At 68.7% G+C, this 24,278-nt stretch overlaps 2 protein-coding genes across 4 annotated transcripts; one reads left to right on the top strand and one right to left on the bottom strand.

Annotated features, from left to right (window-relative positions):
* Positions 1-40: 40 nt before the first annotated feature.
* On the bottom strand, positions 41-12,935 carry SLC12A9 (solute carrier family 12 member 9). 3 transcript variants are annotated; one of them, XM_067301726.1, is made up of 13 exons: positions 12,693-12,935; positions 9,555-9,689; positions 9,233-9,370; positions 8,675-8,974; positions 8,280-8,387; positions 8,032-8,143; positions 7,764-7,921; positions 7,096-7,178; positions 5,814-5,938; positions 3,117-3,309; positions 2,641-2,815; positions 1,426-1,572; positions 41-1,235 (listed from the first exon to the last, which is right to left on the bottom strand). In XM_067301726.1, exons 1-13 carry the CDS (start codon positions 12,883-12,885, stop codon positions 406-408), a joined length of 2,697 nt encoding a protein of 898 aa, XP_067157827.1. In that variant the 5' UTR covers positions 12,886-12,935; the 3' UTR covers positions 41-405. The 3 variants fall into 3 exon arrangements, with proteins under 3 accessions (XP_067157827.1, XP_067157829.1, XP_067157828.1); XM_067301728.1 differs by lacking the exon at positions 12,693-12,935 and adding an exon at positions 10,384-10,418; XM_067301727.1 differs by lacking the exon at positions 9,233-9,370 and having other exon boundaries at positions 8,675-9,043.
* Positions 12,936-15,732: 2,797 nt separating this feature from the next.
* PRSS56 (serine protease 56) lies at positions 15,733-23,108 on the top strand. Its single transcript, XM_067301725.1, has 17 exons — positions 15,733-15,754; positions 16,560-16,721; positions 17,399-17,599; positions 18,380-18,433; positions 18,744-18,933; positions 19,024-19,132; positions 19,226-19,385; positions 19,539-19,681; positions 19,762-19,921; positions 20,045-20,233; positions 20,353-20,514; positions 20,640-20,712; positions 20,975-21,137; positions 21,594-21,741; positions 21,872-21,949; positions 22,285-22,391; positions 22,607-23,108. The coding sequence occupies exons 1-17, from the start codon at positions 15,733-15,735 to the stop codon at positions 22,778-22,780; spliced, it is 2,295 nt and encodes a 764-aa protein (XP_067157826.1). The 3' UTR covers positions 22,781-23,108.
* The last annotated feature ends 1,170 nt before the right edge of the window (positions 23,109-24,278 follow it).

Raw genomic sequence — 24,278 nt, 5'->3', positions numbered from 1 at the left:
CGCCCGGGCGCCCCATTGCCACACCAAAGAAGAGGCACCGTTAATGCGCTGACTTGCCCGGCCGGCGCCAGGGCTGTGCCCGGGTCCTGCCAGGGCAACTTTTAATTCTGTGCCACCTACCAGGGTCTTGGTACACACAAGCGCCCCCCCAACCCCCTGTGTCCGCACCGCCAGCCCCCGGCACCGCCAGGGCAGGGCGCTGGCTCCTCCAGCTGGCTCACCTAAGCCGGGCAGGAGTCACTGCCAGCCGGGGGGCAGCCAGGGCAGGGGGCACCCACCGCCCTGCCCCGGTGCCCAGCCTCGGGCTGCTAAAGGCACTGGCCGGATGAGAACCCAGGAGTCCGGAGCGGGCGCGGTGCCCATCCCTGAGCTACGAGTGCTGGGGACGGGGTCCCCCCGTGTCCCCTAGAGCTGGGTGCTGGTGACGGCACTCACCCCGTGCACCAGCACTGTGGGGCCCAGGTCCCGGGTGAGCAAATCCAGGTGGTGCAGGTAGAGCGGGTACAGGCTGGTATCGGCGGGCGGCCGGGGCAGGTAGAGGAAGCGCACGGCGGGAGCGGGACCCTGCTCCAGGATGAGTTTGTTGGCGGCACAGACGTACTCATCCGAGACTTGGGTGGCGTTGGCCGGGAAGTTCACGGTGCTCTCCTCCTCGGCCAGCGCCGGCCCCCCCGGGGGCGCCCGCTGGGCTTGCCAGTGCAGGCTGACCACCGCGTCCCAGGGCACCAGCTGGATTTGGGCCTGGATGCGCAAGTCTTTGAGCAGTTGGCGCAACTTGTCCTCCTGGGCGTGGGGCATGGCACCCGCCTCCACGCAGAGGAAGAGGCGGAGGTGGGCACGGCGCCAGGCCCGCGTCATGTTCAGCACGCAGGCCATCTGGAGCAGGAAGAGGCTGCAGGTGTCGGCGTAGCGGGCGCTGTCGGGGCGCAAGAGGTTGACGGGCCACACGTGGATGGAGGGCGGGGAGCTGGCGGCCCGCCGGAGCTCCCAGGCCTTGTCCAGGCTCTCCAAGTGCCGGGCCAGCAGGACGTTGCGCAGCATCTTCAGGGCGTCAGCCACGATGCCCACGTACTCCCGGGCCGAGAGGAGCTTGGGCGCCGCGGGTGCCCGCACCGGGGGGAAGCCCAGGGGCACCTCCTCGCGGGCGCTGGTGAAGGCCGGGTGCTGGGCCAGCCCGTCCTGGGGCGCCGCGTCGTCGTAGAAGCCCAGCACGAGCGTGTTGGGCCGCATCCCGCCTGCCGGAGAGACCGCGCCAGCCCGGGGTGAGCGGAGGGGAAGAAGAGGGCCCTGCCAGCCCCTGGTGCCTCCAAGGGCTGGTTTGGCCTTGGCACTGCTCGCCCCACGGAGGCAGCGGGGTTGACCCACGTCTGCGCCCACCCCAGGGGGCAAAGCAGGGGGCCTGGAGCTACCGCGGGCAAGACTCACCAAGGCCAGAGGTGAAGAGGAGCTGCCGGACACCGTGCCGTACCGAGGGGGCCAGGGTGAGGCTGACGAAAGCCTTGACGTTCAGCTTGTCCACCAAGCCCAGCCACGAGTCCTGCTGGGCCTGCAGCGGGTCCGAGGGCAGCGCGTCTGTGCCGGGGGCGAGAGGGGTGTCAGGCCCCAATGGGGCAGGCGGGCACCCCACGCCAGGGGACCGGGAGATCTCGCTGCCTTCCCTGCGGCACCCCAGCATGGTGCTGAGCACCCCCAGCACCCCCCTGAACTAGTACCCCCATACCAGTGTCAACCCCCATGCCCATCCCCAGCACCCATGGGGGGGGGGAGGTGGAATCGGGTGCTTCCAGCCAGAGAGATGAAATTATACATAAATATATAAAAAATATCCAGACAGCTCCACCCCCCCCCAATTTCGGGCCATTAGTCACCACGGCAACGGCAAGGGGGGAGCAGAGCCCGTGCATCCGCTGAGGGGTGGGGATGGCCACGGCAGGGCGAGGGGGAGCGGGTGAGGGAACACGCGTGTGCAAATGAACAGGCGATGGGGTGCAACCATGCCTGAAGCACGGGAGCACACCTGCAGGCACGCAGCAGGGACGCACATGGGCACACACACGGGCACACACACGTGCCAGGCTGTGCCGAGGGTGTGCGCACGAGGTGTGCGCAGGCGTCCGCTTGTGCGCATGGAGCTGAGCTGCATGGGGGCTCAAAGAGGCCCGGGGTGCAGGTGCTGTGCGCACACCGGTGCCGATGCATGCAGGAGCTGTGTGCACACGTAGCGATTGCTGTGCAAGCACACACCTATGCAAGCACGTGTGTCTACTTATGTGTGTGCATGAGGCCTGGGAGAGACACAGGCCACCTATGTCCACCACGCTGTGTCAAGCCCAAGTTGCCACAGGTGGGCCCAAAGCACTGATATTTCTCCCCTGTGCCCACAGTGCCCAGCTGGGAGATGGGCACCAGTGTCACTCCAGCACCCTGGGAAATGACCCCAACCTCAGTCCCCCTGCCCAGAGGTGGGAAGGATGGGCACGGCCCCACCTGCCTTTATCCAGGGCAGCAGAGAGCACCCAAAGGGGCATCACCCACTGCCCTGCACCCAGCCGGGCCCTGCTGCCCCAGGGACTTTGTGACACCGTGGGGAAGGGCAGAGGCAGGCGGCTGGCAGCCCCAGGGGAAGGGGCAAGCCCTCACCTAAGTCCTGCAGCTCCACATGGCCCAGGACGTAGAGGCCGCTCTTCTTGAGGTCGTTGACGAAGTCGATGAGGCGGGCGCTGCCCCGCGGGTTCTGCACCATCAGCAGCATCTGCGGGCGCCAGAACTTGACGTGGTCCTTCCGCACGTCCAGCATCAGCAAGTACTTCCGCACCTGGCCGGAGGGAAGGCAGGGGTGTCAGGAGCACGTGCCATGCTGGGCAGCCCTCCTGCCGCGGCAGCATTAAGGAGTCCTGCTTTCTTTAACAACCTGCACCACGGGGATGCCAACCCCGAGGAAATGCTGCTCGAGGAATTGCTGGCAGGAGGGTGCTGCCACCCCAAAGGCAAGTGCTGGGCAGACGCCCAGGGGACACAAGCCCCGGTGCTGCCAGCTCTCTGCCACGCAAGGTGCGAGGCTGGCAAAGGGGCGAGCAGAGGAGGGCAAGGCAGTGGGCACGGCTGGCACAGCTCACCTGGTGGAAGATGAGGGCCTGGCTGATGTAGCCCCAGGTGCTGCTGGGCGAGAGGTAGTGGAGGGCGAGGAGGAGGAGGAGGAGGAAGCCCAGGCTCGCTGAGGCCGACACGGGGCTGATGAGGAACATCATGACGCAGCAGCCCGCGATGCCCAGCAGGCACGTGTGCCAGGTGAAGTACCGGAAGGTGGGCCTGGAGCAAGGAGAAAAGGCACCCGCTATCGCCTGGGCCCCCGTGCCAGCTGCAGGGAGGGCACAGTGACAGCGGGAGCAGAAGCTGCAGGAGGCTGCACCAAGGTCGGACCAGTCACCCCCAATGAACCCTGTTGGGCCAACCCAGGCAAGTCGAGCACCCCAGATGCCTGTGGCAGAGGGCACAGCCCTGCCTTATACCCCCCAATCTAGGCACTGCTGCGGTACCCGTCGGGAACTGGCTGCCCCAGTGCTGCTGGCTGAAAGCAACTGGGAAAGGAGCCTGGTGCCTCATTAGCAGAGCGGGGGCCACAGCTAACAGGCATCTCGCAGGTGGGAGCTCAGCGAAAATGAAGCCCTTGGCGCAGGACTGGCATTTCATGCCAGCCAAGCAGATGGGCTACGGGCAAACCACAGCGGATGCCCGAGCACAGGGAGCTGGCATTGCCTCCGTCCTCATCAGTGGCACTGGTGGGTACAAAGCCCTGGGCATTAGACCGTGCTCGGCAGGCAGAGGAAACTCCCAAGAGCGCCAGGCTGCAGGGGGGATTGTTAGCTAATTACACAGGGGGTAATGACAAGGAAACGCTCCCTGGCACTGCCAGCTAATCCTGCACCCCAGCTGCCCCTTGCCATGTCGTGGGGTGGCACAGGTACCCCGCACGGTGCCAGGGCTGCTTTCTGGAGCCCCTTTGCCCACCGAGGGCAGCCAGCCCTGGCAGCACCACTCTCTATGCTGTGCCTGGGGCATCCCGGCACACGGGGCGGCTGGGCACGGAGGAAAGGGCTCCCTGCGGCACTGCTCTCAGGCAGGCCTGCCCGCTGCGCGTCCCCCTCCCTGCGCCTGCCTTCCCCCCCCTCCCTAATGGCACTTCATCACAGCATGCATTAGGGCCGGGCAGAGAAACGGCAATTTCCATCTCAATCAGCCCCCTTCCCCGTGCCGTCACCGCTGGCAGCAGAGCCCGCAGCCTGGCAACACCGCACCAGGGCCCCCCGCCTCCCCAGCAAGGGCACCGAGCTCCCCACGCCTCTCCGAGGGCGATTGGGAATGGGCTTGGCGCCACAGAGGAAGGGGGTCGGAGGAGGGCACGGGGGTGGTGGGCACGGCGTACCCCTCTGCTGTCGGGCAAACACTTTGTGCCAGCGGGGCACGGAAACAAGGTGGTACCTACCCCGGGCCCTGGGCACCCCCCCGCTACCCGTCCCGGCCAAAGGGGGTAACCTGAGGCAGCCGTGATGTTCATGGGGATGGGGTCCAGTGACTGGCACAGCCTGGGGAAACCGGGTGGTGTTGGGCAGCGCGCGGCAGCGCCAGCAGCCGGGTGCAGCGGCTCAGCCTGGCGCGGGGAGGCAGAGGCGGGGAGGCGAGAAGCTGTTATTTTCTCTAATTGTTGTTTTTGCTGAAAGGTAATTAAAATCCTTTTCCGCTGCGCTTGATGGAGACCTCAGCATGGGAGGGCGGGGGGTGGGCACAGCAGGGGCCATTAGAAAACACGGTGGGCGAAGGCACCCTTTGCCACCCAGCTGCAGCATCCTCCTCCACCGTTCATGCCCCATCCGTGCCTGGCCGAGGGGGTGGCTGGGGAGGTCAAGCCCCGACCTGGCACAATCACCAGCTCTCCCTTGGGACTGGGGCACTCTCAGGGACACGCTGCCCTGCTGTACCCTCAGGCGTTGCCACCCAGCCCTGCTTGGCACCACCTCTGTCCCCACCTCTGGGACTCCTCGCTTCAGATGAACAGTGCCTTGCACCTCGGGAGCAGGCACCGCACTGGTCCCACAAGCAGGAGCTGGCACGGTCCCGTCCCCTCTGCGTGGTCCCTGAACTCAGGCGGTACCCGCAGCCCCAGGGCACAGCGGCAGCGACCGGGGGAACATGGACTGATCGGCGGGGGGCACCTGTGCCCAGCCCAGCAGCAAAAGCCATTAGATAGATCAAGCTTCCCCAAATCGCCCTGCTGTGTCCCCGCAGTCGTAGGGGCAGCTCTGCCAGGCCAAGCCCATGCCAGGGCAGCCCCGGGTCCCCCTAGACTAGGGCTGCCTGTCACACACTCATCCTTCCTGGAAGATCTCTTCTCCTCCTCCTCCCGCCCAGGATCCCCCTCCCCCCTTCCCCGTTAGTTTAATTAGCACTAATGGAAAGTGGGCTCCATCACTGCTTGGCAAGCTGCCCGGGGGATGCCGGGCGGGCGCAAGCTATAAATTACCTCCAGAAAGCCTAGGGGGAGGGGGCGGGTGGTACCCGGGTGGTGCTGGATGCATGGATACCTCCTCGATAAAGCAGTGCGAGGGCAGGGGGACGGTGCTAAGCCAGTGCCACGCTGGGACACACTCCCTCCTCCCTCTCAAGGGAAAGGGGTGTCTCTGCCCTCCTGTTACGTCCAGGAGATGGGCAGTGTGCATGGTGCGATGGCAGTGGAGCTGCAGACAGACGGATTGATGGATGGACGGGTGCCCACCCAGCATCTCAGAGCAGCCTCCCTCCCCTGCGCCAATGGGTACCTGAAGTTGGGGGCCGATGCCCACTCCAGGGCCAGGCAGGCCAGGTTGACGGTAGCGTAAACCAGGAGGAAGAAGGTGGTGACGACCCCTGCGATGGTGTTGAGCTTCCCGGAGAAGAGCACCAGCTGCGGAGAGCACAGGGGGGCACAGTGTGAACGCAGCCAGCGCCCTGCAGGACAGCATCCCTAGCACACGCCCGAGCCAGCCCTGCCGGCCTGGTGCGCCCCACAGCAGCCTTCCTGCCCACCTTGCCAGCCTCCCAGGACACCAAGGACCAGACCCTTGCCTGCAGCCCGCACGGAGGTGCACAGGAGCAACCTGCTCACCACCACCTTGGCACAATGCCCCTAAGAGCGAGCCCCGGGACTGGCGTGGAGCAGGCATTTCCATGCAGCCATGTGCCAGCAAAGGGTAGGGACAACACCACGCTGGGCATGAATTTCCCACGCCAGGAGGGGACAGCCCGCTGCAGAAGGCAAGCAGGGTGCACGTGCAGCGCCTGGGTGCCCAGCTACGTACCCGGTGGCCACAGGCTGCCGATCGCAGCCATGCGGCTTTTGGCTCACTGGGAGTTAACAGCGTGGCTCAGCGGTAATGGATCCCCCACCAAGAACGCTTGCAGCCCCCCGCGCCCGCCCCCGCACTCAGCCATTTGCTGTGATTTATCCTTCAGTCATCAGCTCGGGGAGGAAAAGGTCACTGCAGGTAGGGCACACGGGCACGGGGCTGGGGGGGGTTTCTGGGGGCCTCCAGGGCATGGGGGCGAATAGGCAGCTCTCAACTCCCCCTTCCAGCCCTGGAGGTGCCCCCCGGGGGGCAGCACTCCACCCATCGTGCCCCAAATGCCTCCCCACAGCTGGGCAGTTATCCCCTCTCTTGTCCCATGTCCTCCAGCAGCCACGCAGTGCTCCCCACTCCCACCCTCCAGTCTGCCCAGTACCCCATCCTCCAACTGCCCCTCAGCTCTGCCATGCCTGCCCTGGGCACAGGCTGCTCCCAGCCCCACCACAGAGCACGGGGCTGTCAGGGAGGAGAGGCACCAGGCTGCAGACACAGCCCTGGGGTGGGGGCAGCTCCCCCCTTGCTCAACAACGCAGCTTGGCTGGGGGGGGGGGGGGGGGGATGTGCCTGGCCACACTGGCAGCGCCAGGCTCTGGTTCTGCAAGGCCCAGCCCAGGAGCCAACCCACCTTCCCCTGGTGGCACTGGGAAAAGGAGCATCACAGGGCACCTCTGTGGTAGGCAGGACCCAAGTGAGCAGGCACCGGGCTGGACAAACTCACCTGCACCACCAGCCAGGAGAGGATCACAGCCATGATGGGGTTCCCACTGGCAGATGTCTTCTTGGCGAGCGCCAGCGCCCGGCCTGCGGACAAAGGGGGAAGCGGAGCTGAGGCAAGGCAGGAGGTGCCCAGACAGGCACCAGAGGGCACTCACACCACCTGAGCCACAAGCCAGGAGTCCTGCCCCCACACTGGGCACCAACACCAGGGCATACAGAAAACCCAACTGCCTGCATCTCTGCAGCCCAGCTGGCATGCGGGCATACACCCAAGCTGATGAAGCCAGTGGGTGCTCCCCAGACTGCTGATCGGGGGGTACAGTTGGCATCTAGCACCCCCGTACCACCTCCCTCAGGGACAAACAACTGTGCCATGGGGTACCAGTCCAGCCTACTGTGGTGCCCCCACTCTGGGTGCTGCAAATAAGACCCCCTGGGCCTGAACAGCGAAGCAGCCAATCCTGCACCCGTGCAATGCAGCGGGGACTGGGCGTTGCCAGGAAGAAATGGGGCAATGGCAAGCCCAGGCTCAGGAGCCCAGACCCTATATCCCCCACAAAATGTCACCCCCAAATCAAGAAGGGGACTCCCTGGTCCCAGGACTGGTGCCAGTCAATGTCAACTTTCTGGATGGGCTCTGGCAGGTGCCAGTGTGCCCTGGGCACTCACCGAAGAGATCATCCCGGGCCAGGGCATAGAGGATGCGGGATGCCCCGATGAGGTTGCTCATGGCCGCGGAGAGTGTGGCAGCGTAGATGCCCACCGTGACCAGGGGTGGGAAGATACTGATGTCACGCAGGAAGCCATAATCTTTCTGCAGGAGGGTCCTGGAAATGGACATGCACATGCTGGCACCCACATCAGCCCATGCCAGCAAGCCCTGGCACTGGTCATACCTGGGCACCAATGACCCCAATGAGGGGACAGGCGGCTGTACCTGTTGCAGGTGGCACACATGAAGAAAGCCAACAGGTTGTAGACGAGGTAGGTGAAGAGCACAGCGGAGATGGTGCCCCGTGGGATGGAGTAGCTTGGGCGCTTCAGGTCCCCTGCAGGCAGGAGGGAGCAGCATTAGTGCCCTGCAGGCACGGCACCCCTTGCTCTCCTCCAACCTCCTCTGCCCAGCCTTGGCTCCCACTCCTCGTCCCTGGTACCACCCAGCCCTGACACCTTCCCTCTCCTTACCCGACATGTTGGAGCCTGCCATGATGCCAGTGCAGCCGTTGAACATCACCGCAAAGACAGAGCTGAAACTCATCATCTGCCCTGTGGTGTAGTCCACCCCGTACCCACCTGCAGGACACACGGGTACAGGCTGCAACAAGCTGTTTGGGGTGGCACAGCCTTGCCAATACCTTCCCCTCAATGTTCCCTGTGCCCAGACAACAGCCACCATGGAATAAACCACCTCTGGCACCTGCTTTGTGCCCGCAAGTTCTCCCACCCTCCTGCATGTCCCTGCTGACATGGAGGCGGCAGGCCATGGGACAGTGCCACTCCTCTCCAGCCTGGCAGGTAGAGTTGGGGTACACGTGTCACGGCAGGTACCATGGCCAGGGCTGGGGAAAGTCATTCCTCACCACCCAGGTTATCTCGCAAGGTAGCGAGTGAGAAGCCTGTGAAGGAGCCGTTCTCGATCTCTGAGCCATTGAAGTGTGGCAGGCGGATGGGCACCCCGATGGGCCGCGTGGCGAAGAAGCTGATGAGGATGGTGCCCAGTACACCCGCGACGATAAGGAAGATGAGGAAGGTGGCTTTGGCGTAGATGGAGGCGCCCACGAGGCACACCACGAGGCACAGGGCAAGCAGGATGGTGCCGTAGAGCAGCTCATACCAGTAGCTCTGGGGCAGGACGTGGACGCCTGTGCCCACTTTTTGCCCTGGGCAGAGAGATGAGATGGGATCAGCAGGGCTCAGAGCAGTCATCACCTGGAGCTGAGAGCCACCAGCTTCATGCCACGCATAAGGGGCACCAACTCAAAAGCCAGGGGCAGAGGGCTGGGTGAGCCCTGACAGCTACATAAGGCACCATGCCCCAACTCTGTGCCACACACCCACCTTGGCAAGCCTGGCAGGGTGCTAGAGCTGCTCAAGGAGGGGATCCCCACTGCCGCTGCCACCAACACCTGGGTACTTACCAGGTGGCACCCCAAAGCTGTCCACGACTGCCTCCACCAGCCCCAGCACGTAAAGGGCACTGCCACACACGTTGGCCAGGAAAAACATGATCCCGATGCTGCCCCCAAATTCTGGGCCCAGGGCACGGCTGATCATATCTTGCCTAAGTCAAGGGAAGATGCCAGCAACCCAAACCAATGCCCACAGGAGCCCTTGGGTCTCCCTACCACCCCCACGTCAGAGCAGTCGCAGTCCCAAGGGGGGACCCCACAGCCATCTCTCGGCTGTCACCCAATTTTGGCTCGTGCCCCCTGCCCCAGAAACACCCACAGCAAAGGATACAGTAAGCTCCTCCAGCATCCAGTGCCCCATTGGTGGCGATGGCGCACACAGACAGCACCGTCATGCCAATGATGAAGTAGGCCACTGCAAACATGGCCAGAGCTTGGTACAATCCAGCGTGACCCACCACGAACCCTGCCAAGGACCAAGTAGAGACCAACATCTCTGTTAGCCTGGCACGGACCACCCCATAACCTCCCCAGCAGAGCCAGGGCCTGCAGGCACAGCCATCCCCCAGACCTGGCATCTGTGGAGGCATATGGGTTGCTCCCACCCCTGTGCCCACATCTACCACCCCCCGGCCATTCCACCCCTTCCCTGCCGGGGCTGAGACTTCCCCACCCTGTGTCACCCATGAGCATCCCATGATGGGGCAGGCATGCGCCAGGGGGCACAGCTGTTCCATGACACACGTGCGCCAGCCGTGACCTGGCTCCACAACATGCCAGCCTGGGCATGGCACACCAGCCCTCAAGGAGGCTAGGGAAGAAGATCAGCTGGGAGATGAGGCAGCAGACAACTGCGATGCCCGCAGATGGGTGCCCATGCTTGTGCTGCCAGCCTCCCACCCATGGTGGCACCCATGGCCAGCCCTCCTGGCACCCTGGGTTGTCTGTGCCCTCCAGCTTGCCCTTTCCTATCCTCCTGCCATGCCAGGATCAGGGCCTGGTGAACCCTCTGCACAGGCAGCTCAGAGCTGGGCACCCAGAGAGCAGACAGACAGGGAGAGAGGAGGCAGCAGGCTGGCACGGGGCAAGGGGACCTGCAGCAATCCCTGGGTGCTGCTGGGGGCAGGGGGAGGCAGGGACCCCTGTGTCCTGCTGCCTACCTCAGTGGGCAGCGGGTCCTTTGCCCTCTCCCCAGCTTCAGCACCTGGAGGTGACGGGGGTAAAGCGGGATCAGGACAAGCCCACAGGGCCCCGCTGGGGGACCCCATGCTCTCCCCGCTCCCCTGTGCCCTTGCATCACAGGCAAGCCTCTAATTTTGGGGGTCTGTGGCACAGGGGGAAGAGGGCACTTGGCACCCCCGGCACCAAGCCAATCTCCAGCTCCAGGCACGGCCCCACCGGGCAGCGGGCGCTCAGCACCGCAGAGTTTCGTGCTCCTTGTTTGCCTGCTGCAAAACAGGAAGCAAAAGCAGCCCTGGTGCCAGGCAGGGCCCCGCTTCCCAGCCCGGACCCTGCTTCCCAGCCCACCCTGAGCCCCTCGGGCACGGCAGGGTGCCCGGAGGCCCCGTGGCCGGCACCCGAGCAGGGGCAGCCCCTGCCGACAGCCTTGCCCAGGGTGGCGGCAGCGCTGTGGGAAGTGAGTCAGGCCCGGCAACTCGGCGGGCAGGAAGGAGCTGCCCGAGGCTGTCGCAAGATGCCCTATCTCGGCCACAAGAACGGCCGCAGAGTTATCCGCGGTGGGCGGGCGGGCGCGCGCCCGGGGACATCCCGCAGCGCGGCCGAGGCAAACGCGTGCCCCGGCGAGCCCTCGCGGAGCCAGCGCTCCGCCGAGCTACCAGACTGCCGATTTTGGGGCGCCCCTGGAGGGAGGGTACCCAGGCACTGGGGGGGTCGGGAGGAGGAGGGACGAAGGGGGGCCAGGCAAAGCCAAGCCGGGGGAGCCAGGAGGGGCTGGCGGAGCCCGGAGGGTGCGTTCGAGGCGTGCTGGAAGGGGTTAGGGCTGCCAGGCTGGGGGGGGGGGGGGGTTGCCCACGTGGCCCAGCGGGTTCGGCACCGCGGCCTTCCCCACGGCGGGCCGGTTCCTCTTCCCGGCAGCTCCCCTCCCCCTTGGCTCTGCACTTCCCTTCCTGCCCCAGCCCCGCGGCCCCCGGGGCAATGCCAGCCCCGGCACGGGGGCCACGGCTGGCGGGGGGACCCCCGTGATGCTGCAGAGTAGGGGCTGGGGGGGGGGGGTACCGGGGAAGGACGGAGCTTCTGCCAGGACCCAAATCGGGATGGGGCGGGGGGTAAAGGGGGCAAACGATGCCAGGGGCAAGCTGTGCTCCCACCCCACAGTTTGGGGTGTCCCCCGGGGATGGGGAAGGGGGTTCACGGCCCCCCCAGGGCTGGCCTGGGCCCCCCGGCCCACCCGGGCACGCAGCCAGCTCCCGCCCCAGGCTTCCCGTGGGCGGAAAGTGAAAGAGGAAAAGCCTTCCCCATTCCCGAGATGCCAGGCGGACGCTGCCGGCAGCGGGCCTCTGCCTGCCCCAGGCCAGGCTGGGGGCATCCCCCATCCCAGGGTCCCTCGAAAGAGCCCCACCTTGCCCGGGCCATGCTCAGCCTGCCCCTCTCTCCCCCCAGTTCTCCCAGGCTGCCCAGTAACAGACCCATAGCCCAGACTGGGAGCCAGCTGGGACCTAGCCTGTCCCCAAACGGTGCCTCCGAACAGGGGGGCAGTGGAGGGCCCGGGTCCCAGACTGGGGGAAACCAGGAAGGCACCTGGGTCCCAGATGGGGTCCTGCACTGGGGGTGCAGCTGGGGGATGCTTGGGGAGCAGCAGGGTCCTGCCCTGGAGGGGTGCAAGGATTTCGGGGGGGGAGGGGCAGAGAGTGCACGGGGATCCCACACTGGGAAGGCACTGGAATGCCTCGCTGGGGTGCAGCCCTGGGCGTCGAGCGGGAGCCTCAGACTGGAAGAGTCTGAGGGGGCACTGGGACCCTGCACTGGAGGGGAGTCTGGGGGGCGCCGAGAGGGCACCCGGACTCCAGACTGGGGTGGAGGTATGGGGGCACTGGGCCTGTATCAAGGGGGCACCGGAGGGACTCTGGGGCCCAGCCTGGGGGAACCTGAGCGGGCGTCGGGAGGGCACTGGGACGCAGGCCTGGGAGGCTTGAGGGGGGCACTGGGAGGACCCCAGGGCCTCAGACTGGGGGCGCTCGGGGGGCACTGGGGCTCTAGACTGGGAGGCTTAGGCGGGGGGGGGGGCATTGGGAGGACCCCAGGGCCCCAGATTTGGGGAGCCCAGACTCTAGACTGGGGGGGCGGGGGGGTCACTGGAAGGACCCTGAGCCCCAGACTGGCGGGCTCGGGAGGGGCACTGGGAGGACACGGGGCGGCAGACGGGGCAGCAGCGGGCCGGGGAGGGGGGAGCTCGGGGGCCCCGGGCCGCAGCCCGGGAGGCCGGGGCGGGCCGGGTGCCGGCGGCACTCACCGAGGCGCAGGAAGAGGACGACGCTGAACATGGAGAGCAGCGTGGGCACCACGACGCCCAGGAAGGTGGGCAGCTTGCGGGGGGCGGCGGCGGCGCGGGCCCGGCCGCGGCCCCGCTCGCGGCCCCGCTCCTCCTCGCCCGAGCCGCCGCACAGGCGGTACGTGAGCAGCGCGCTCCGCTCCGAGCTCGCCATGGCCCGGCCCGCTGCGGCCCCGGCCCCCAAACGCGCCCGGCCCCGGCCCCTGCCCCGGCCCCGCCGCCCGCCGCCGCCGCCGACCCGGGCCCACCCCGCCGCCGCCGGCTCGGCCCCGCCCCGGCCCCGCCCCGCGCGTCCGCTCCGCCCCCGAGACCGCCCCGCCCCATCTTGGCCCCGCCCCCACGTTCCGTTCCGCCCCGCCCCCGGCCCTGCCCCGGCCCCCCCGCGACCACCCCCCCCGCGCTGGCCCCCCCACCCCCACGCTGGTCCCAGCCCCAGTCCCCCCACACCAAGACGCCCCGACGCTGCGCCCCGCACCCCAGACATGACGCTCCAGTACTGGCCCCCGCCCCCCCAAACTCGCCCCACACCCCGGCGCTGCCCCTCGAGCCCCCGCAGCCCGGCACCCCGGTAACGACCCCACCTCCCCCGCGTCGCCACCCCCCCCCAACGCTGACCCCCCACCCCCCAGAGTCACCCCGTGCCCCGCACCCCAACACTGACCCCTACCCCCCCCGACTGACCCCGGACCCCAGACACCCCAATACTGACTGTCCTGCGCCCCACAGGCTCCCCACACCCCAGACACCCTGATACCCATCCCCACACCCCATACGGACCCCTTGCGCCCCAAACTCCCCGGCACCCTGGACACCCCTGCCAGGAGCGGGTGAGCACCTCGAGACGCAGCATCACCCCATCACTCCCTGCACCCCCCTCTGGGGCACCCCCCGTCCCAGCGCTGCGACACCCCCGCCCCAGTGTCCCGAACCCCCTCCGGCTGCTCGGGCACCACGGAGCACCCACGGGCGCCGGGGAAGGAGAGCACCCCGGCAGCGCGGGTGGGGGCACTGCCACCGCGGCCCCCCCGGGACGGCCGAGAGCCTCGCCAATTAGGCTAATGGGGCTGGCACAGGCAGCGGGGGCCGGGGCGGGGGTGGCCCAGGCGGTGCCGTGGGAGCGGGGGCAAGTGTCCCGCCGGCGTCGCTCGGAGCGCGGTGGGGGGAAGGAGCGGGTGACCCCGCTGCTGGCGCTGGCCTGGGCATCTCCGTCAGCTGGCGCCGGCTTCGGTTAGCCGAAAAGTTGGCCCCGCGGCCCGCGTCACCTGGGCAAAGGGGGACAGTTCGGGCAGCGCCCCCGGGGCACCCAGCGGCACTTGCCGTTCCTGCGGCCGTCTCCGTCGGAGGGGACCGGGCACGGGGATGGTCCCCGGGGTCTGGGGGCACCTGCCCCTTCTTCGCTGCCCCCCGCCTTCCCCATCCCCTGGGGCCCCCCGGCCGGCGGCGGAGGCGGGGGGCCGGGGCCGAGGTGGGAGCGCGGTGGGGAGCGCGGCGGGGGCCGGGGCTTTCATCTCGGCCGGGGCCCGTCGCGGTGCCAGCGGGTGCCCGCGCCGGCGGCCAGCGCTGCGCCTTTGATGTGCCACTGAAGCGGCATTGTCGGGCCCGCTGGCAGCACGGGGGCCGGGGGGGCAGGCAGGGGAGCGCGGGGAGCGCGGCCGGGGCTGCCGGCACGCAGGCACCCCCCACTCCCGGATGGGGACGGGGATGGGCGCACCCCGGATAGGCATGGGCACCCCCTGCCCCTAAGTGGGGACAGAGACGGGGACATGGGGACCCCCCCCACCGCATAGCAGGAATAGAGAGGGAGACATGAGCACCCCCACCCCCCAAATGGACATAGGGACCTTGGCACCTCCTAACAGAGACAAAAATGCCCCTAACAGGCATGGAGAGCAACATGGGCACCTCATGCCCCCGAGATGGGCATGGGGACACGGGCACTCCCTAGCAGTGGTGGAAACAGGGCCATGGGTCCCCAAATAGGCAGTGGGGACCCAGGCACCCCCTGCCCCTCAAAAGGAGCCGAGGACAGGCACACGGGCATCAGGGAGTAGCAAAGGGGGCAAGAGGGAGGCATGGGCACCCCCAAAAGTGTGGGGCAAATGCCACACCGAGCTGTGGACCTGGAGGCCAGCAGGGGGGACCCTCTCCAGCTGCATGGGCGAGTGGCACCCCACTTCCTAGAGTCCCCATAGCCCAGGGTGTGATGGCACCAGAGAGGGACTCAGCCGGCCCCCAGACCCCCCCCCAAGACCCCTAACCCGCCTCCGACACGGTTCTCCCCCTTCCTGCAATCTCTGCCCCGCCACTTCTTGCTGCCTTTGAAGCGCCCGGTGCATCCCATGCCTGCCCCAAGGCCTCTCGCGCCCCGGAGCAACGCCGGTGCCTTCCCAGCCGCTTGACGCCACCTCCTGCCCCCTCTCCTCCCCCCCCCCCCAAAACCCCCCTCCTTGGCCGGCCCCGCTCCCAGCTGGCCCCCTCCCGGGGCCCACAGCCAGGCAAGGGGGGCACGGGCGGCCGGGCAGCAGGCAGGGGAGGAGGGAGGGTGGCGCGGCCGAGACTGGCGTGAAAATGATCAAGGGCAGCGCGGGAGCGCAGGGCCCGTCTGATGCTGCCCGCCCGGAGGCCCCGTCGAACAAAGGCGGCATTGAGGCCATGGCTGCGCCCCCCCCCTCCGCTGCCCCCGCGCCCCCCCCCCCCCCCGAGCTGGCATCTTGGCGCGACATTAATGAACTTGCCTGTTTGCGCTCCCCTGGCCCCTCTCTCCTCCCACCACCCGGGGGGCACCGTATATATCTGCCTCTCCTTGTCCACCTCGGGCACTTCGGGGGATCCCCCCTGCTGCCCCCCTCGCCCGCCGGGGATGGAGCAAGGAGCAAAGAGGACGGGGACGGCTCTCTCCGCTGCCCGCCTCAGTGCCCACCTGTGGTCCCCTGTGCTCCTGCCTCTCCTGCACCTCCTGCAGCTGGCGGGGGGGGCCCCCCTGGGCCCGGTGCTGTACCCCATGCCGCCCGGCGTCCTGCAAGGTCAGTGCCCGCCTCGGCAATGGGACGTGGGGATGGGGCAACTTTGCGGGAGGGTTTTGGCTGCCAAGGAGGGGAGTGAGGGTCTGGGAACCGGGACTTTTGGGTTCTCTCTCCGGGGAGGGGTGAGCAAGCAGGACGCCTGGGTCCCTCTCCTGGGACAGGACAAGCCTCCCCAACCCCTGGGAGGTGCCCTTGCTGCCCGGGGTGGGTGGCAAGCACTGCCCGGGGAACATGGGGGGAAAACGGAGGTTGCATCAGGGGACGGTTTGTGCCCCGTGACCGGTGAGCTCTTCCTCCCGTGCCGAGTACCTGCGCCAGCCCCACGGGCCCCTCTGCCAGGGGGCACTGGGAGCAGGAGGGTGGCGATGAAGGGCACCAGCAGGCACAGGCATGGGCACATATGCAGACATGGGTGCACGGACACGGGCACACACGGGCATGCACACAGGCACGGGCACACCTGCCTGGCACGCACACCCACATTCGCACACGCGTGTGCTCACGAGGGCTCCATGGGCAGCTGGGCACACACAGGCCCCAGGAAAACACCCTCCCCGTGCCACCCCAGCTGCCATCCCATGTGCCAAGGACAGCTGTGCCCGTCACCTCAGGCAGTGCCAACAGGGTGCTGGAGGCTGTGCCCGGGCTGCACGGGGCTCTCCCCAGCCCAGCACCCGCTGCGGAGGTGCCCGCTGCCGCGGGTGCCCAGGGCAGGTCAGCACAAAGCAGGGACACGGGCACCGGGTGGGCGCTCTGAGGTGCTGGGGGTGCCGGGGGTCTGAGCACCCTGCTGTGCACCCACCAGCGCTGTCGAGCCGGGGGACGCTGGTGCTGGAGGCGGCGCTGAGGAGTGCCCTGCAGGCGCTGGAGGGGGCCCTGGCTGAGCACCAGCGGCAGCGGGGCGCCTGCGGGCTCTGTGCCCCCTGCATCTTCCCACCCTGCGCCAACCTCACCCACCGCTGCCCGCGTGAGTCACGGCCCCACCGGCGCACTGCCCTGGGGTCCCTACCCCAACACCACCCCATCCCCTGAAGACCCTGCCCAAACACTGCCCGGGGTCCCTACCAGACACCACCCCATCTCCTGGAGACCCTGCCCAAACACTGCCCTGGGGTCCCTACCCAAACACCGCCCCACCCTCTGGAGACCCTGCCCAAACACCACCCTGGGGTCCCTACCCAGCCACTGTCCCATCCCCACGAGACCCTACCAAAACACCACCCCACGACCTTACCCAAACACTGCCCTCTCCCCTAGAGACTACCAAAAGACGCCCCAGAGACCCTCCCAAAACACTGCCCTACCTGCTAGAGACCCTACTGAAAAACCACCAAGACCCTACCCAAACGCTGCCAGGAAACCCTAACAAATCTCCTCAAGACCCTACCCAAATATCGCCTGCACACCTTAACCAAACAGTGCCCCATCCCCTGTAGACCCTACCCAAACCCTGCCTGATCCCCTCTCCGCTCCCCAGAGACCCTCCCCAAACAGACCCAGCACCCTGGAGGCCCTACCAAAACAGGCCACCTCAGAGCCCCGCCGTGCCCCCCTCCCCATCTGCCCCAAAGCGGAGCCCAGGGTGGGCAGGGCGGAGGCAGGCAGGCATGGTGGAGGGATGCCCACGGCCCCCCTGTCCCGCAGCGCCAGCTGTGCCCCCTGCCATGCCCCCCAGCTGCCAGGCCCTGCTCGACGCCCAGGCGCTGCCCGAACCGCCCCAGCGCAACTGGGCGCTGAGCCAGGCGTGTGCCCCCTACCAGCGCCTGTGCCCACCCGAGGGGGCCCAGGGGGCTGCCTGCGTCCTGCTCAGCGCCGGGCACTGCCGCCGCCGCCTCCAGGAGTGCCGTGAGTGGGCACCTGCATTGCCCCTCCGGGCTCCTGTGGCTCCCCCCAAAGAGGGGAGCCCTACAACAACAAATGGGGTGTCCTGGGGGGAGGTCATTGCCTGGGGGGGGGGAATGGAGCATGGTGGGGGCAGGGAGTGGTGGGGTGGGATGGGGAGATTGGGGGGGACAGGGCACGGGGGGGGACAGAGCATGGGGGGGATGGGAGGTCTGGGGTGGGATGGGGAGATTGGGGAGATGGAGGCATTGGGGGGGTGATGACGAGACTGAGGGACAGGGACAACGGGGGGATCTGGGGCCAGACGGGGAGACTGGGGTGATGCACATTGCAGAGTGATGGGTCAACTGGGGTGGGGTGGGAAGAGTGGGGAAACAGGGGCACTAGTGGTGATGGGGAATCTGGGGTGGGATACTGGGAGGACGGGGCATTGCTGGGGGCTGGGGTGATCTGGGGTGGGACAGGGGCATTGGGGGGGACAGGAAATAGAGGAGTCTGGGGTGATAGATTGGGGGGGATGGTGGCATTGGGGGCAATGGGGGGACGTGGGGTGGGATGGGTGGTTTGGGGGAGGCATTGCAGGGTGGGGGGGACCCCGGATGGGACAGGGGCACTGGGGGGCTCACAGGGAGACCTGGGGTGGGATGGGGAGACTGAGGGGACAGGGACGCGGCAGGCACTGGGAGGAACCGGGGGGTGTGAGGGGGATTTGGGGGCGCCGGGGACATGGGGAGGGTGATGGCAGCGGGGGTCCCCGCGTGGCGTGACGGCCTGTTCCTGCAGGGCTGGCAGCCGCGGCCCCGGACCCCGACACGCCGGCGGAGGCGGCGACGCCAGGTGAGCCAGGGCGGCGCTCACGCCACCCCCCCACCCCACGGCACCGCGGGCACCCCCGGCCCCCCAGCTGCCTGCTGGGCCGGGGGCAGAGGTTAGCGTCGGCAGCTGCCGGGCCGCGGGGCGCCCCCGACCCGCCGCCCGCTCGCCTCCGTGAGCACGATGAGGCTTGACAGCGCGCCCGGCGTGGCTTGCCCCCGTCCCTGGGCGGGGGGACGCTGCCACCCTGCCGGGCATGGGGGCATCGCGTGCGGGACGGGGCGGCTGCGGGCGCCCGCCTCTCACCCCTGCTTTGTCCCCCCCGTCCCCGCAGGGAGCTGCGGGCGCCGAGCGGGGCCCCGCGCCAACGCCACGGCCCCCCGAGGACGCATCATGGGCGGCGGCGCGGCGGCGCGGGGGGCATGGCCCTGGCTGGTGTCGGTGCGGCTGCACGGGGAGCTCATGTGCGGAGGGGTGCTGGTGGGGCACGCCTGGGTCCTCACCGCCGCCCACTGCTTCGCCGGGTACGGCGGAGGGGGGGGCACAGCGATGGGGCGGGCTGACCCCCGTCCCCACCACCCCCCCCCCGCTAACGTCCCCGCTGGCCCTGGCAGGCACCAGAACGAGCTGGCGTGGACGGTGGTGGTGGGCGACCACGAGCTGAGCAAGCCCGACGCGGGCGAGCGGGCCGTGCCCGTCCGGCGCATCCTGCCTCACCCCAAGGTCGGTGGAGGTGGAGGAACCCCCCAGCCTCCCCCCCCCCCGATGCCGTCTGCACCCCCTCACCCCCGCCCACGCCACCCCTTTTCCTTCCAGTTCAACCCCAAGACGTTTCACGGGGACCTGGCGCTGCTGGAGCTGGCGGCACCCCTGGCGCCGTCACCCGCCGCGAGCCCCGTGTGCCTGCCCAGCGGCCCCGCCGAGCCCGGCCCCGGCACCGCCTGCTACATCGCCGGCTGGGGCTCCCTCTACGAAGGTGGGTGCCTGCCCCAGTGCCCGCGGGGCCGCCCCCTCGGTTGGGCGCCGCGCCCCGGTGCCCCTTCCCGGCGCCAGGCAGCAGGGAGCGGGCGCCCGCGGGTGCCGGCACAGCGGGGAGGTCGCCCCCGTGACGGGCGCCTCGCCCCGGCAGAGGGGCCGCCGGCCGAGGTGGTGATGGAGGCGCGGGTGCCGCTGCTCAGCCAGGAGACGTGCCGCGGCGCCCTGGGCAAGGAGCTGCTCACCAGCGCCATGTTCTGCGCCGGATACTTGTCCGGAGGCATCGACTCCTGCCAGGTAACGCCCGGGGCCGGGCGGAGCAACGCGGGTGCCGGAGCTGCCCGGTGCCGGCCAACGCGGGGACGTCCCTCCCGTAGGGCGACTCGGGGGGCCCGCTGGTGTGCCAGGACCCCTCCTCGCACCGCTTCGTCCTCTACGGCATCACCTCGTGGGGCGACGGGTGCGGCGAGCGGGGCAAGCCGGGCGTCTACACCCGCATCGCCGCCTTCGCCGACTGGCTCAGCCTCCAGATGGACCGTGAGTGCCCGCCGGAGGTGGCCGGGGGGCACGGGACGGCTACGGGGCGGGCTGCCCCGGGGTGCCGCGGGGACACCCATGGGCAACAGCAGTGACCCCACGCCAGCGCCGGTGCCCCCGCAGCCTCGCACGCCAGCCGGGAGCCCAGCTGCTTCGACCTGCTGGCGCTGGCCCAGCTGCCCCCCCAGCGGCAGCCGGCCGAGCGCACCCGCCTCTGCGCCTTCTACGCCAGCGCCTGCCCGGCACCCCTGGGCCGAGCCGCCTGCACCAGCCTCACCGAGGAGACATGCCGCGCCAGGAGGCGGCGATGCGGTGAGTCGCGGGGGCCGGCGGTGCCTCCCGCCGCCGCCTGGGTGCCCCCCATGCCAGGTTCAGGGCCCGTTTCTGGCGGCGCGGTGGCTGGCGATGCCGCTCACCCGCTGCGTCCGCAGAGCTGCACGCCTACGCCCAGACCTTGGTGGATCTCCTGCGCCGGGCCGGGGACTTCTTCCGAAACCAGCTCGACTTCTCCTTCCTCACCCGCACCCTGCCCCAGCTCGTGGGCAAGATCTACAGGCACCTCTTCCCTGCCCGCGTCCGCAGAGACGTCCCAGGTACCCTCCCGGGCTGTGCCGCCCCGGGCCCTCCTGGGGACATGCCACCATGCTGCCTCGGTCCCTGCCGGGCTGGCACCACCGCTGGGCTCCCCTTGCTGTCCTGCTCTCTGTTGTCCCCACAGGCTCGGCCATGGCAGGGGGCCAGCCCAGCCCCACAGCAGAGGGCACCCGGGGACCCCGGATCCCCCCCACCAGGTAAGGGGGGATGTGAGGGCACAGCTGGCCCTGGCAGGGCTGAAGGGTTTGGGGAGGTGGGCGAGATGCCCGTGGGCATCACCACGGGCCTGCCCAAAGCGTTGGGGTCCCCCTAACCTGGGCACATCTGGAAGGAGGTGGGCACAGCCCCCTGGAGCACCCAGAGCTGCTGGGGGTCCTGAGGCGGGTGGCACTGCCCAGGGGACGGATGCCACCTGGGGATGCCGGGCACCCGCCTGAGCTGGCCCTGCTGTGCTTGCAGGCAGGGGGCTGGGCTGCCGCCCCCCTTCGCTGGGCTCTTCCGGGCTGTGGGGCCCCAGCTGCAGGACTGGGTGGAGGCGCTGAGGGCCATGGCGGGGGGCAGCCCCCCGGTGCCCACCCCGGACAGGGAGCAGCTGCCCGGGGAGACGTGGCTCTTCCTGCAGGTATTTGGAGAGGGATGGGCTGGGGGGACCCCCTGCCCCTCTGGTGACGGTGCCACCAGGGACCAAGCCCCTCCAGTCCCCCCATGTCCCTTGGCCCTGTTATTCCTTGGACAGCCATGGGGGTGGCACCTCCACCGCCGCCACCACGGAGGGAGCATCTTGCCCTCCCCAGCTGAAACCAGTGCTCCCAGTGCAACCACTGCAGAGCCAGCTTTGGGTCCAACCCTGCAGTCACAGTTCCAACCCCATAGCCATCGGTCCAACCCCACAGACATGGGTCTGACCCCGCCGCTTTGGCTCTGACCCAAAGTGGCCACAAGGCAGCTACGTGTCCCCGAAAATCCGTCAGACGCCAGTCCTGCCATGCCCTGCGCTCTGCCGCCATGCGCCTCGGGCAGTGCCTGCAGGCGCCCCACGGGTGCCCCACGGCCCACTCTGCCCCTCCGCCCCCTTCAGCCGGGCGAGGAGGCGGTGGAGGAGCTGGTGGGCCAGGGCAGAGCCTTCCTCACCCAGCTCCGGACAGAGCTGGGCCTCGGCACCCCCTACGAAGCCACAGAGCCACGACAAGCACTCGGAGATCCGGTGGGGACCCCTGGGCCGAACCGTGAGCCCCGGGAGGCAGGCAGGTTGGGGACAACGGGGCACCGGGGCTGGCATTCACTGCCCGGCAGTGCCCAGCGACCGTGTCCCCATTGGAGTTTTCACACCTCTCTCCGAGGCAGGGTCTGCAGCAGGTGGGCGCCTGAGGGAGAAACGCGACCTGGTGCCCACGTTGCCTGGGGTGGAGGAGGAGGAGGAGGATGTCGGCAAGGGCCGAGGTAAGCGCCCTGGCCGCCGAGGGATCAGGTGCCAGCACACCCAGAAGGACCTGCGCCAGGTCACCTGCTGCCCCTGGCCATGGGGATGGTGGCAAGCCTGGCCTCGGCTTTGCACCCCGGTCTTGGGACTGCTTAGCCTGTGGGTCATGACAGATCTCCCACGTCCCTGGAGGTCCTCTCCCTCCGTTCCCTCGGGTTACTGAGGTGGCCAGGAAAGAGCTCAGATGTTCCTGGTCACAGTGGGGTGCCCTGGCCCAGCCCAGTGGCTCGTCCCCTCGCTCCACCATCCCTGACATCCCCGTCTCCCTCCCGCCCGCCCCGGGCTCCAGGCTGCCCCGGCCTCAACGAGTCGGCGGTGCGGGTCGGCGCGGTGCGAGAGCTGTACGCCTGGGTGCTGCGGGTGCCCGAGCTGGACCTGGCCATGACCTTCCAGGAGGTGAGCGCCCCGACCCAGCCTGGCTCTCCCGCTGCCCGCTCGGCTGCAAAGCCCTGGGGGCTCAGCTGGCAGCGCTCCCGCGAGGCGCCGGTTCGAGTCCCCCTTGGGGAGCCGGGCGATGCCTGCCCTGCAGCTTGCCAGTTGCCGTCCCACCGTGCCCCCCGCCACAGCAGCGCGGCCGCCCTGGGTCTCATAGTATTTTCCTCTCCCCGCAGATCCTGGTGGACCTGGGCTCCAAAAATGCCAAGGGGCTGTACCGGGCGCAGGTGCGGGCCACGGTGGGGGGCCGCCCCACAGCTTTCGCTGGCCTCGTGGGCCTGGAGAGCGACTCGCTGGCCCGCAGCATGCCTGGCCTGGTGGCCTTGGCGCTTGAGGCCTTGAAAACCTAACGGTGCTCGCTGTGCCCTGGGGCACCGTGCCAGCACGGGGACATGGACTGAGGCAGGGGTCTGTCACGTCCTTCAAGCCCCAGCACCCCCCGGCTCAGGCACTTCCACGCTCTTGTCCCACGTCGTGCCTCAGTTTCCCTCTCGCTGCCAGCACTGCCCGACCTCCCCAGGGCGATGGAGCGTCTCGGCCAGGGATTGCAGCCCTCCTCGCCCCTGAGGCCCCTGCCTTGGCCAGACCCCTCCCCCACTCCAGTTTCCCCAGCATCACCCGGGCTGTTATTTATTTGTACAGAAAAAGGTTTATTTTTCAATAAAGAAGGGCTCTATTTTCCGGTAGCTCATGAGTCTGAGGGCAGTGATGCGCCACGCGGTGCCAGCGAGACAGGCGCCGGCGGGGCCTTTCGGCGCGTGATGCAGCAGCCCACTGCCTCTCCCTTCCCGTCACCCCACCCCCCCGAGCAATGCCCCCCCCAGCATCAGTTTACACCCCCTGGCATCGATGCTGAGCTCCGGCCCCCCGGCCTGGGGGGGTCGTGTGCCCTTTCCTGCCCTCCGGGCACCCCGGGATGCCAGCCTCCCTCCCCATGCCTGGCGTCACCTTCCCATGCCCCGGGCACAAGGCAGGATCCAGGAGGGCTCTGCCACGTGGCTTGGAGATGCCACGGGGGTGCAGGGGGACGTACCTGGTGGCTGTGGCTTGAGCCATGCCTTGGGGCTGAAGTGGGGGGTACCCCCTGCCCACCCCGTGCCCCAGGGCCTCCCCCCGGTAATGCCCTCTTTCCGCAAGGGACCCGGCCGCCCAGCCCTCGGGCACTGCTGGGCAGGCAGGAGGGGGCTGGCACCGGCGCCTGCGGGGTCCGGCCCGGTCCCTCTGCCAGCCAAGTTGGCGAGCCCTGGGTTCCCGCGAGGTGGCAGGGGTCTGAGCCACCACAGGAGGGGGCCATGGGGAAGCACCCCGCGCCCCTCAGCACAGCAACCGGTGCCCACCGCGGTGCCTTCCCCTCTGGGGACCCACGCGAAACCTCCTACCTGGCGGACGGCCAAGCGTGTCCTCGCCCACCAGTGCCCAGCCGGGAAACCCCTGCCCTCACGTACTGATGGGTGCCAACACCTTTACCCCCTGCTGTCAGAGAGCCTGGTTCCCGTCATTGCCCCCCGGCGCCCGCTGCCCCTGCCAAGCAGCATCCCTGGACCTGCCTAGCAGTGGGAAGGGACCTCACTCCTCCGACCACGCGGCAATGCAAGTCCTGGAGCGGGCACGGGAGAGGTGCCGGGCAAGGGGCAATGGGGGGAACACCGTTATCCAGCCAGCCAACACCAGCTGCGCCTGCCCATCTCCCCTTCTCCGGGCACCGGGGTGCCGGAAGAGGGGGGGCCGGAGCTGGTATCCGGTCTCATCCCCCTTCCTCCTCAGCACCTGGCACCGTCCATCTCCCCTCTCCTGCCTGCAGCCGGACATCCGCCCCTGACGGCAGGCGGGGAGGTGGCAGGGGGCCCA

This window comes from Apteryx mantelli, chromosome 9 (assembly GCF_036417845.1).
Source record: "Apteryx mantelli isolate bAptMan1 chromosome 9, bAptMan1.hap1, whole genome shotgun sequence".
Classification (NCBI taxonomy): Eukaryota; Metazoa; Chordata; class Aves; order Apterygiformes; family Apterygidae; genus Apteryx; species Apteryx mantelli.
Note: the sequence above shows the minus strand (reverse complement) of the source record. Positions and strands in the feature narration are given on the sequence as shown.